The sequence below is a fragment of the Tenrec ecaudatus genome, chromosome 12 (genome assembly GCF_050624435.1).
Source record: "Tenrec ecaudatus isolate mTenEca1 chromosome 12, mTenEca1.hap1, whole genome shotgun sequence".
Classification (NCBI taxonomy): domain Eukaryota; kingdom Metazoa; phylum Chordata; class Mammalia; order Afrosoricida; family Tenrecidae; genus Tenrec; species Tenrec ecaudatus.
Genome location: NC_134541.1, coordinates 120,060,584 through 120,071,606, shown reverse-complemented (window position 1 = coordinate 120,071,606; position 11,023 = coordinate 120,060,584). Strand labels below are relative to the sequence as shown.

Genomic DNA, 11,023 nt, shown 5'->3' with positions numbered 1-11,023 from the left:
CTGGCGTCTTGGACACGGGCCAAATATGGCTGTTGGGAAAGGGCACTCATTTTTCGGGGGGGGGGGGGGGGAGGTGACATCTTTATAGACCATTGGAAAATGCTCTCTATGAATGAACACCAGTCTCCTTGCTGGCTTTTGGTATCAGAAGGATACAAATTGTACGCCCTGGATGCTTGATGGTTTAATAAACGTGAACCACCTTGACTCGTTGGTTATTCAGATGCCCTGATGATGGCCAAAGGGAATATTGTGGTCATCAATTCTATGGCTTCAAAGCAGCCACGCTCTCAGCTTAAAATGGCTGTGGTGGGCCAGGAAGTGAAAGAAAGGTGGAAACAATAATGGGTGGTGGCAAGTGTGGTGAAGCAAGAGCACTCGCTCCTTCGAAAGAGGCAGCCATCTCTCAATTCCTGTAGAACGATTTCCACCTGGAAATGTAGACCCAATGTCTTTTCATATTTTCAAGCGAATCTGAAAACCCACGTATTTATATAGAACACTCCGTTTTAAAATGCGTGCAGTGAGTGCAATTAAGAAAAGTCGATGTGAGCGAAATAAAGTTTATCTACTTGCCAGGTGCCTAAGTATCTCCAGCTTATAACTTCACACAACCGTCAAGGAAAAACAGCCACGTAAACAAGAGAGGTGCATATATTAATTCAGTTTAATCATATCAATTCTTAAACAAAAAATTTCCTCCAAGAGACAATAGTTCACAGTAACTGCAAAGCTTACTCACAACTTTTAAAAATATCAGTCATGCTTAGCATTCAGAGAAGATATTGTAGAATAACTGTAAAAACGTTTACCAGGAACATCAGCTTCTGACTTAGAAATTACAAATACTGAAGCATTTTGGTATCAGACGCAGTAGTTTTGACACGGTCTGCTCATTTGATGAGTTTCTGGATGTTTGGAAAAGTGGTACCTCTATAATTGGATAAAGCGCTTATTCTAAACTAAACATCTCCAAATGTAGAAAACAAACTAGCAAGGTACACATACAAAGAAAGCCCTCTAGGGCAAGCTCTCCACATGTTGAATGCCAGCATCTGCACCATGAATCCTGGAAGACTAGAATCGATACATACACTTGGCCTGGAATCGGACCCTCCAGGCTCAACAATGGAATTTGCATTCACCTACACATTAATGACAAACTCTGGATTAGTATAGGAGAAGCCAGCAAATTCATTTTGGTCCAAGTTCATGATGAAGAGTTTATCAGTGGGAGTGAGTTCCACAGGCTGTCTCGTGAACTCTTTGTCGAAGTTGGAGGTGTCTCGCTTGTCTCTCTGCCAACGGAAAGCAAATGCATTAACACAGCATAAGAAGAAGGAAACGCGACCAGGGCATGCTGGGTACCAGGAAGCTCATGACACCTCATGGGCAGAGTCAGAAAAAGCTGCCTGGCTCACGCTGCCTGGCTTTCACTTCACTTTGTATGGTAAGCAAGCTTTGGGATAGGAGACTTGGTAAAAGAAAAATGGGTTGTAAAAAAGAAAATAACTTCATTTCTTTAAGGATTGCCACCAAAGGGTGTGTGTGAGGGCGTGTGTGTGTGAGGGCGTGTGTGTGTGTGTTTTCTTTGGCTTTGGGATGTCTTGACCTGGATACTACTTTTTACCATGTCTAGAATTCTTCCAATTGGTCATTGAGTAGAATGTCCCAAAGAAAACCATTCGGTCATCACCCCTGGGAGTTGTAGGCCTTTCCTTGCAAAGGACAGCTGAAGCACGCCACATGACCCCAAAGGCAGTGGCACCAGTTCATTAAAGGATATGATGGCTGTCTTCCACACATTTGCTGGCACAGTTTAGACCTTGAAGGGGATCCCCCAAACCTATCCACAGACTAGCATGCACGGCTTCCTTCATCAGAGACTCTATTCAGGGATGTTTATAGTATGAATAGAGTGAACAAACTATAAGAAACCAACCCCAAGGCTTAACATCAGTCCATAAGGGCAGCTTAAACACACACACACACACAACTCCCACAAAAGTGAACTTGATTTTCCCAATCTGGCATTGCTTTTCAGTTTACTAACTACAGTTTGGTGTTAAATTTTACCAGGGATCGCCAGAGTACAGGCTTTTAAAAAGAAACCTGCACACTGATGGTCCTTGGTAAAACCATACGCCAAACTGTAGTGGCCATATATACTCATGTATAAGCCGAGTTTTGTCAGCACATATTTAATGTAGTTTTTGTGGTAAAATTGGGTGCCTCAGCTGATATTCGGGTCAGCTTATACTCATGTATATTCGGCCATAAACTAAAAAGAAACGCTCTCACCTCTTCTGGGTCCTTCTCAGTCTATCATCTTTTCTCATTCTCATCACATCTACCTGTGAGCCAGGTAATCTGCACAGCCCGTTAGCTCACATAAAAAAGGGAGGCATAGGAAAGTGATATGATTTCCCTATTCTTGCACAGTGGGCTATAGATTTTTTTTCACCTGACCCCCATTGCTGCTATGTGTGTTTTGTCTCATCCCCTCTGACTGGGAGGACAGTCGTAGGGCTTCAAGGTGAGCAATTTAAATGCATTCTCAAGGAAGCGCCTGCGTGTCACTGGCCCCAGGCAGGCTGTTCAACTGAAGGCAGAGCCGAGGGTCAGTGAAGACCAACTAGAAGATTTGCTACAATTGGGCTCAATGCCACCCATGCCCTGAATGCCACTGCCTACTAGGGATTTCTCACTGCTGGGTTCATTCTCATGTCTATAAAACCTTTCACAAGAATTGCTTCTTTTTTAGCTGCTCCCTGAGAGATGGGTAAAATGCCCTTATGGAATTTTCTGCTTCTTCTTGCAATCCTATGTGGGTGGAGGAAGGCTGAGGGGAGGGCCAGGAGGACGCATCTTAAAAGATGCTGATGGAGCTATTGTCCATTGTCCATGGTGGGTCCAGTTTAAACTTTTCTGGATGGTGGGCCATCTCTCGCTGTGCCCCATCCATTCTTCTTTGCCCTGTCCTGTCTTATGTGCCCCCCATGCTGTGCTCCACCTCTAGGCAGTGAGCACGTTACTTCTGGGTTGGGATAAAAGCTCCAATGCCACCACTCTATGTAATGTTGTTTGTGGTCTTCTCCTGGTCCACACTCAGGTCATAAAGTCACACCTCTTTGTCTTCCTTGTATTTACTGTTATCAGATTTTTTTTTTCATGTATCCTTTCTCTCCAGGAGGGCAGAGTCCTTGTCTGTTTCTTCACTACTGTATTTTCTGTGACAAGAATCGGGCTTGGTTGGCACCCAGGAGGTTGTTTGCTTAATGAATGAGTTGATGTATAGGTAGTGGACGAAAGAGGTATTTCTTGGCTTTAACTTCCAGTCACTCCCAAGACAAGGATCTCACTCTAACAAAGCAATGGGATTTCCTTGGTGCCTTGCTGGATTTTTTTTTTCTCGCTCATAGTTTGCTGTTTAAAAGAAGAAGATGTATGGAAGAACAAAACAAAAACCTAAACATTTTTAAAGGGGGCTTGTTCCCATTGATCCTAAACGTCCTGCATGTGCCACTGCCTGTTTGGCCATCAAGGTGATCTAAACGGGGTTAGTTCATCATTAGGGCCCTTCCCGGTCTGAGAACTCTGGGTTGTGTGTGGGTCTTGGGTATATCTGGGACTAGAAGGCCTCCTGCTATCTATCCCATATCTACCTGTGGACACCTAGCAAAGATTCCCTTCCCATCAGCTCCCTCCTCTATTGCTGCATTGGTTACGACTTATGTTTCAAATAGCTAAGTGGTCCAAGCAGGAGTTGTCTTTGTGGACATTATTTTGTGAGCATCTCGCCCTATAAAAGTCTCCTGAATTTCATCAGAGGTTGGTATAGAAAAATCTTCTTTATAGGGACAGTTCCTGAGTTGGTAGCCTCTAAAATAAGATGAGAATAACATCACCCATCCAAAGATGGCTATCACTGTGTTTTCTTTTTGCATAACACACACATATCCACATAACATAGAAAATGAATGTGCACTGGGCTGTGTGGTTTGCAAACCACCCCCTTACCCCCCCAAAAAAAACCCCAACTCAGATAACATGTATGTAATTTGTGTAAAAATATGGCAATCTGACTGGCCTCCTATTAATAATCTAACCAGGCCATTGTGATTACAACCTATTTCTTTCTTAAGATCAGGCATAGCTCAGTGGGAATTTGAAGAAATTAAAAGTATTATCCTGGAATTTTGATAGACAGTTAGCCATGGCTAACCTGGCTGGTGCTTAGTTTGTTTGGTTTTAATTTTCTTTATCGTTCAGCTGGATTTGAAGATCTGGGTTGTATTCATTTGGAAGCAGTCTAATGGAAAGGGAGTGCCACACAAGGGTAAAGCCTGCAGGTATCTGACTTAAAAGCCCTCAGAGCTCAGACTCAGGGCTCTGAATCAGGCCATAAACCCAGCTCCCTTTTCCACATAAAGAGGCAGTCAGGGCATCTGTCTCTGCTCCGATCTCGGACATGGAAATGTGGTCTGTTCAAGCGTAGATGCCTTTGCCTTTGGCCTTCTAGGAAGAAATCATCCTGGAAATTGCCCTGCCTCTCTCCTGTCTGACTCATCACATTGCAGGATTTTCCTAGCAATCTGGATCAAAGGGCATTGCTCCACCTTCTCCTTCAGTCTCAACCGAGAAAGAAGAGACCCAAAGATATTTAATGGCTTTTTCTTCTTTGTAAAATCTTCCCTGATTAAGCTTGACACTGAATAAAAATTCTGGATCAGATTGTGCTTTTAATTGCTCATTGAATCACCGCCCTTCCATCAGATGGTACACTCCAGGGGGAGAGATACTGTTCCCCACTGTGTCTGGGAACACAGCGTCGAGTCCAGCACGCAATTGGTGCGCAATAAATGCTGGCTAAACGGATGCAAAAAAAATAACAAAAAATTTTAAATTTGTCCTCTTTTTGGAATTTCAGAGTATTCCCAAGAGGTTATATGTAGTCAAGACTCTGTTTCACGGTCTCCTTAGCACTGAAAATGTGGAAAGGGAAAAGAAAGAATTCCAACTAAAAAAAACCCTTACTTTCACAGAAGGCTTTCCTGACCCATCCTTGGCAACATGTGGCAGGTGAACAGAGACGTTGGCCTGAGTCACTATCTCTACAAACTATGAAAATTTTGAGACATAATGGCAACAATTTGGAAAATGAGGTGTATATATATGTACATTTTATTTATCCTTTATCTATCAGTCCTTCCTTCCTAAATTGCTCTCTAAAGATGTCTCAGATCATTTTCCAATGGGCTCATGTTTCTCTACAGTTTTTATTTTCCTGAGACCATGTCCAAGGAAAGTCCCGGTGCCTCTGCAGCCAGCTGTCGGACTTCAAAGAACTTGCTGCTTGGTGGGCATGGCTCAGAGACAAACGTTGCCCCTATTGCAGTGCCATAGAGCTGAGAGACCATGCAGAGCTGGAAAACAGGCTTCCTATTACCACTGAGTGACCTTGCAGGAGTCACTTCCTCTTCCAGACCCTAATCTGCCCCCAAATAAAGGAAGGGGATCTTGCCTTGGGTTCCCTCCTTCCCTTCTCTCCTAGGACTGTCACAAGGACTTTAAGCTGCCTTCCCCTTAGCTCCAAGTTGTAGCCACAATGGTGACAGGAGGGGAGCGAGAAGAAAGAGGACAGGAAGGAACGAACTGCAGGAGGCCTGACCTAAGTGGGATGCCCCATCATGGTCTCAGTCATAGGAGAAGTCTTACTTCAAGGATATTTGTCATGGGTGCAAAGTTCTCTTGGCGGCCTCTCAGGAGCTCCAGGGTTGCTGAAAAAGCTCTTGAATTGGGGTCAGAACTTTCATTCGGGCTGCGGAGAACAGCCCAGGTGGCAGACAGAGGTGAGGAGTCATGACTGTCCTTATCTGCTCAAACCAAATGAAATGTCCTCCACCCAAGAGACATCCCTAGACCCTGGGGGCTCACCGTCCATTGTTAGAAAGAAGACAAGCTGGGAGGGGCGGCTATGTGTCTATGATAAAAGGAAGAGGCCCAGCCGTGCTCTTAGCTGGTCCCTAAACTTGAGTTGAGAGGGATGGAGACTTCGGGCTCTGACATGACAGAGGCTCTGGCTAGGTCCCCCTACTCATGTTTCCCACCCCACTGTAGGCCATCAGGAACCCCAGAAGGGCCTACAGCCCCTGCCCCTCTGATTTGTTCGATTCAGCTGTGGATTTAGCTCCTTTTTTTTGTCCTAAAACCCCATGGAGCCCTGCTCTGTAGTGTGACTCCACGTTTTTTTTTAGAGAGCAGTGTCCCTGGAAATGGCATGCATTCTGTTGTCTTTCTTTTTAAAATGACATCTTGATGCTAGAAGAAAAATGGCACATAACAGATATATCCAGATACAAATAGACATTTCACAAACATCTCCTGGAAACAACATCAGAGCGAAGAGCACAATTGCCTTTGTCTCAAGACATGGTGTCTCTCTGAGCACTTAATTGGCTTTCCAAATCCAGCCACACACCGAAGACCAAGTCCATGCCCACAGGCACAGGTCTGCTGCACTCCAGAGCCACCTTCCGGGGTAAATCAAAGCAGGTTATCGCGGTTAATAACATTTGGACACAGATTTTTTAAAGCATATGTAACAAAGTGAGTAACCTTTTTTTTTTCTTCTTTTCTTTTTGGCATTTGGACAACAGAAATAAAACCCCCAAGCAACTTAAGTTTGAAATGTAATGTAAAATCACGGCCCTCTGGGGACCTTTCTAGAGTGACCATGAACTTTCAAGAAGTGATACCAAATGCCCCTTTCAAGTAGTTTCGGAAGAAGGGTAGCCAGGGACACGGCGTAGCAGATATTACAGTGTCGGGATGGCACCCACGCAGCTCGCCCTCTGGCCTACTGCAGTACTCTTGGATAGAAACCGTCTAAAAGCACCAACTTGGCGCATTTTAAAAGGACTTAGATAATCTTCTTCACTTTGGCTTAAGAAAGTAACTTTTGTTTTCAAAAGCATGTTCTTTTCAAAGTGACGGGGTCTCCCAAACATGCAGAACAGAGGGATTCCGGCTGGCAGCCAATTTTCGTTTTGTCGCCAAGAATCTTTACTGGATGACTGGGTTTGGAGAATGTATAAAAACGATCCGGCCGAAAAAGAGGGAAGGAAAAATAGATGGCTCCCTCTCCCGACTTGATCTCGTTGGCGGGCATGCTGGAGAGAGACAATTGATGAGGGAGGGTTGATGTGTCCATTGTGCAGATTCTTTTCTCTGTACCCTCTGCAGGATCGAATCTCCATGAGATTGCCCCAAACTACCTGGGGGAGATTTGGGTCCTGAAACATGGTCACTCTAGTCTCATCAGCAAATAAGACATGAATGCAACTTTGCAATGAAAAAGAATGTCACCACAGTCGCCATTGAGTTTGAATGACAGATGAAGGACGGAGATCTACAACAGCTACTTAGCTCTTGACTTCAGGTTTTAAAAATTCAGAGTTAACAAAGGAAAATCCTTCGAATTCTGATTGGTCAATATTCCTGATGACTTCCTGGTCAGGAGGTGTTAGGACTGGAGGATGGCGGGTGAAAAACCGGTCGAAGTTTTCAGCATTTCGCCCACACTATGAGAGGGGAAGAAAAGAACTTGTGGTGGGTGGGGAAAAAAAAAGCAAAAGCCAAAATAAAGCAGAACCAAACAAAACTGAATATGGTTTTCTTCAAACCCATTCCATTCACCACCTCAGAGAGGTTGTTCCAATGATCTGACATGAGAGCAACATGAAGTGAAAATTTTCACGAACCTTGGGTTCCCAATTTTCAGTGGCTCTAGCTCATGAACAGTCCTAGTGCCCTTTGGGGGGCAGCTAGGAACTGTATGGCAAAGGCATGAAATGGGGGGGTGGCTAGTGGTGTGTGCCATGTCCCCACCCCACCCCCAAAAGTCAGCCAAGCTCATCTGTTGAGAGAGATGGGGTTAAGGCACTTGAGATGTTTCATGTGGTGCAAGATGCAAATTAATGACCCATCAATACATCACCTGGGGACTTTCAATATTTGGCAGGAGAGCCCTCACCATGTGCATCCTCTGGCTCTCAATCAGGAACAACTGATGCTTTCCAGGTCAACAGAATACAGGAGTTTAGCCTCTCCCGCCAGTGGCAAAATATGCCAACCGCAAGACCTGGGTTGGATGCCTGCAAAGCCTGGGAAACTGTGGGGCCCTGGTGAGCTCATAAGTCATTGCCTCTTACTGGCAAGGAACCAGGTGGTGAATGCAGCTGGCCTTCCTCCAGCTAGAAGGAAGGGGTGGGATGAAACACAGTAGCACTTGGTGAGGCAACCTGGCTCCAGAGAGAAAAACAGCACCCCCACGTTGCACACTCATTACAATCCTTCTGGAGGATTCTGAGGTGATATCATAATCGCACATGGGTGTGAGGGTGTGCACGTATCTGAGTATATACTGATGTCCCCCTGAAGAGAGGAGACAGATAAACCACTACATCTCAGGTTGATTGTTCTTTGTTCTGAGTACAAAATCCATTTGCCCGAGGCGCTCAGTGTTCCAAATGCAACATCTAAAGGAGATGGTGATGCTAGTGGCCTCTGTCATGTTTCCCACTGCACCTTCAAGAGTCAGCCATAAAAGTAATAAGCTATAATGATCACCTCTAATATTTATTATACACTGGCCCTGTGCCAGGCATCCCCGACAACTCTTACTTGAATTCTATTATTTAATTCTACTGGTGATGCCAGGAGACAGGCATTATCGCTGCCCCCGTTGGACAGGTGAGAAACCTTGAGGACATGAAGATGAAGGAATCTGTTCAACGTTAGAGCTAATAATCTGCAGAACCCTCTGACATCAGGGACCAGACTCCTGGTTCCACTTTATAGTACATAGTTTGGGGCCTGAGAATACGGAGTGAGTCGGAGTGAGACATGTGGGAGGAGAAGGTCAAGGATAGTGAGAGCTCTAGTTTGAACGATCCAACGCCGAGAACACAGGAGAGAACACAGGGAGCGAAAACTGTTTCCATTTCGGACATGATGCTATTGCGGAGCCTTTGAGATTCTGCATAAAGATCAGAGGCAATGAGACGTTCAAGTTCAGGAGCTCAGGAAAGAAAGTCTTGAAGAAAAACTTAAAGGGCAGAATATGGAGATGAGAATGGGGGTGGAGGGAGACAGAGTAGTAATGGCAAAGAAGATGGGATAGGTAGCAGGGAAGATTATAGCAACAACGGCGTTAACAAAAAGTACGGAACACTTTCTATGCAACACATATTTTGTAATGTTTTACATATATTACCCTTTTCAAATCATAAAAGAACCCAGTGAGGCAGGTGTTAATCCCATTTTCCAATGAAGAATTGCTCAAATGATGCCATAGAGAGGGAGGAGAAGAACAAGGAGAGAGCAGCCCAGGTACACTAAGGATTGAGACTAACCCAAGGAGATGCAATTATAACTAAGTCAAGCAGGAATGTCACTGACAATGGGTCATTGCATTTGATAATTGAGAGGATACTGACAGGGAAAAGAAGCTTGTCCCTGAACTCCAGGAGCCCGGAAAGTAAAGAGCAATTGAGAATGAAGGAGTACAAGCACTTCTTTAAAGCCTGACACTGAAAGGAAGCCGAGGAAGTGCATGAAGGTACTTGGCTATCAGAGGGTCTCAGTCTTCACAACCCTCCCCATTTGGATAGAAATAAGTCCATGTGTCTGTAGTCATTAGACCTGGATTCTAAATCGGGTATGCTCAAACTGGACAACCTCTAGGCTTCCAGAACTCCTGACCAACACCAAAACTTGGAGATTTTTACAAATGTCAACCCCCAAACTTGGAGATTTTTACTAAGTCTGAAATGGATCAAACATGCAAGGAAAATGCATTTCTAATGACTGTGATTGAAATGTGAACATTGGAAACAAAGATGGAAGGATCAACCGTTAAGAAAATATGATCTTGGTGATAAAAATGGCACCAGAGATCAGAGGATAGAATTTTGAAAGACCAATGGCTTCCTCGTTGTAAATATCTTTTTCAGCAACATGAACGGTGACTAAACCCAGGGCCCTGACCAGATAGAACACCCAGGAATCAAACCAATGACAATCAAATCCATGGGCAGGATCCATGGAGAAATTCAATATAATCACTCAAAATAAAGCCAATTGGGAAAAGACCAACAATTGCTCACATGCAAATGCAAGTTGAAGCTGGAAGAAATTAAAACAGAATAGATTATACATACTGAACACAAATGACTGATGACCAGAGAAGTTGTGGATGACATAAAAGGCATCGTACATATAAAACCCAACAGGTCATTAAAAAAGACAAGAAAGAAAGAAAAGTCCAAAATGGATAACAGAGGACACACTGAAACTTGCTTTTCAACATAAAACAGCTTAAGCAACAGGAAGGCTACAAACGTGCTTGACACAATGGGTGGATGGATGGATTGTGAAAAGAGTTGTGCGAGCCTCCAATAAAATTATTAAAAACAACAACAACAATAACCCAGGAAGGCATGATGATTAAAACGAACCGAACAGAAGATTTCGAAGGGCAGCTTGAGAAGACAGCTTTGCCCATAATGAAACGGGCAAAGACCGGGAGTTTGAAAACCAGAACGGAAAGAAGCATCAGCACCTCTCAAGTTGAAAGCACTGAAGAAAAATTCAAGTCTCAAGTTGAAAACCTGAAGGATTCTATGGGCCGAATATCAACTGACATAGGATGCATCAAAAGAAGGTGGAAGGAATAAACAGTCATGGCACCAGAAAGAATTGGTCAATGTTCAACCATTTCAGGAGGTAGCTTATGATCAAGAACCAGAATCCAGGGTGTTGAAAGCAGAAATCCAAGCTGCACTGTGGGCGTATTGGTGAGAAACAAGGTTTCAGTCCATGTGTGAACCAAACACTAAAAACCAATAGAAATGTTCCCACAAGTGGTACAGGGTTGGGGGTGATCGAGTCATACTTGTTCTTACTCCAAAGAAAAGTGACCCACGTTCCATGTTATTAAACAATGTCAGGCATATCACAT

General features: G+C 44.1%; 1 protein-coding gene across 2 annotated transcripts in view; it reads right to left on the bottom strand.

Annotated features, from left to right (window-relative positions):
• Positions 1 to 767: 767 nt before the first annotated feature.
• Positions 768 to 11,023, bottom strand: part of PRKCB (protein kinase C beta) — a 437,527-nt gene continuing 427,271 nt past the window's right edge. Inside the window, exon 17 of one of the 2 annotated variants that reach the window (XM_075564623.1) lies at positions 768 to 1,298. In XM_075564623.1, coding sequence (XP_075420738.1) covers positions 1,146 to 1,298 — 153 coding nt within the window. In that variant the 3' untranslated portion in view covers positions 768 to 1,145. Of the gene's footprint in view, positions 1,299 to 6,196; positions 7,584 to 11,023 lie in introns of those variants that run through there. The other variant, XM_075564622.1, reaches the window with a different exon arrangement.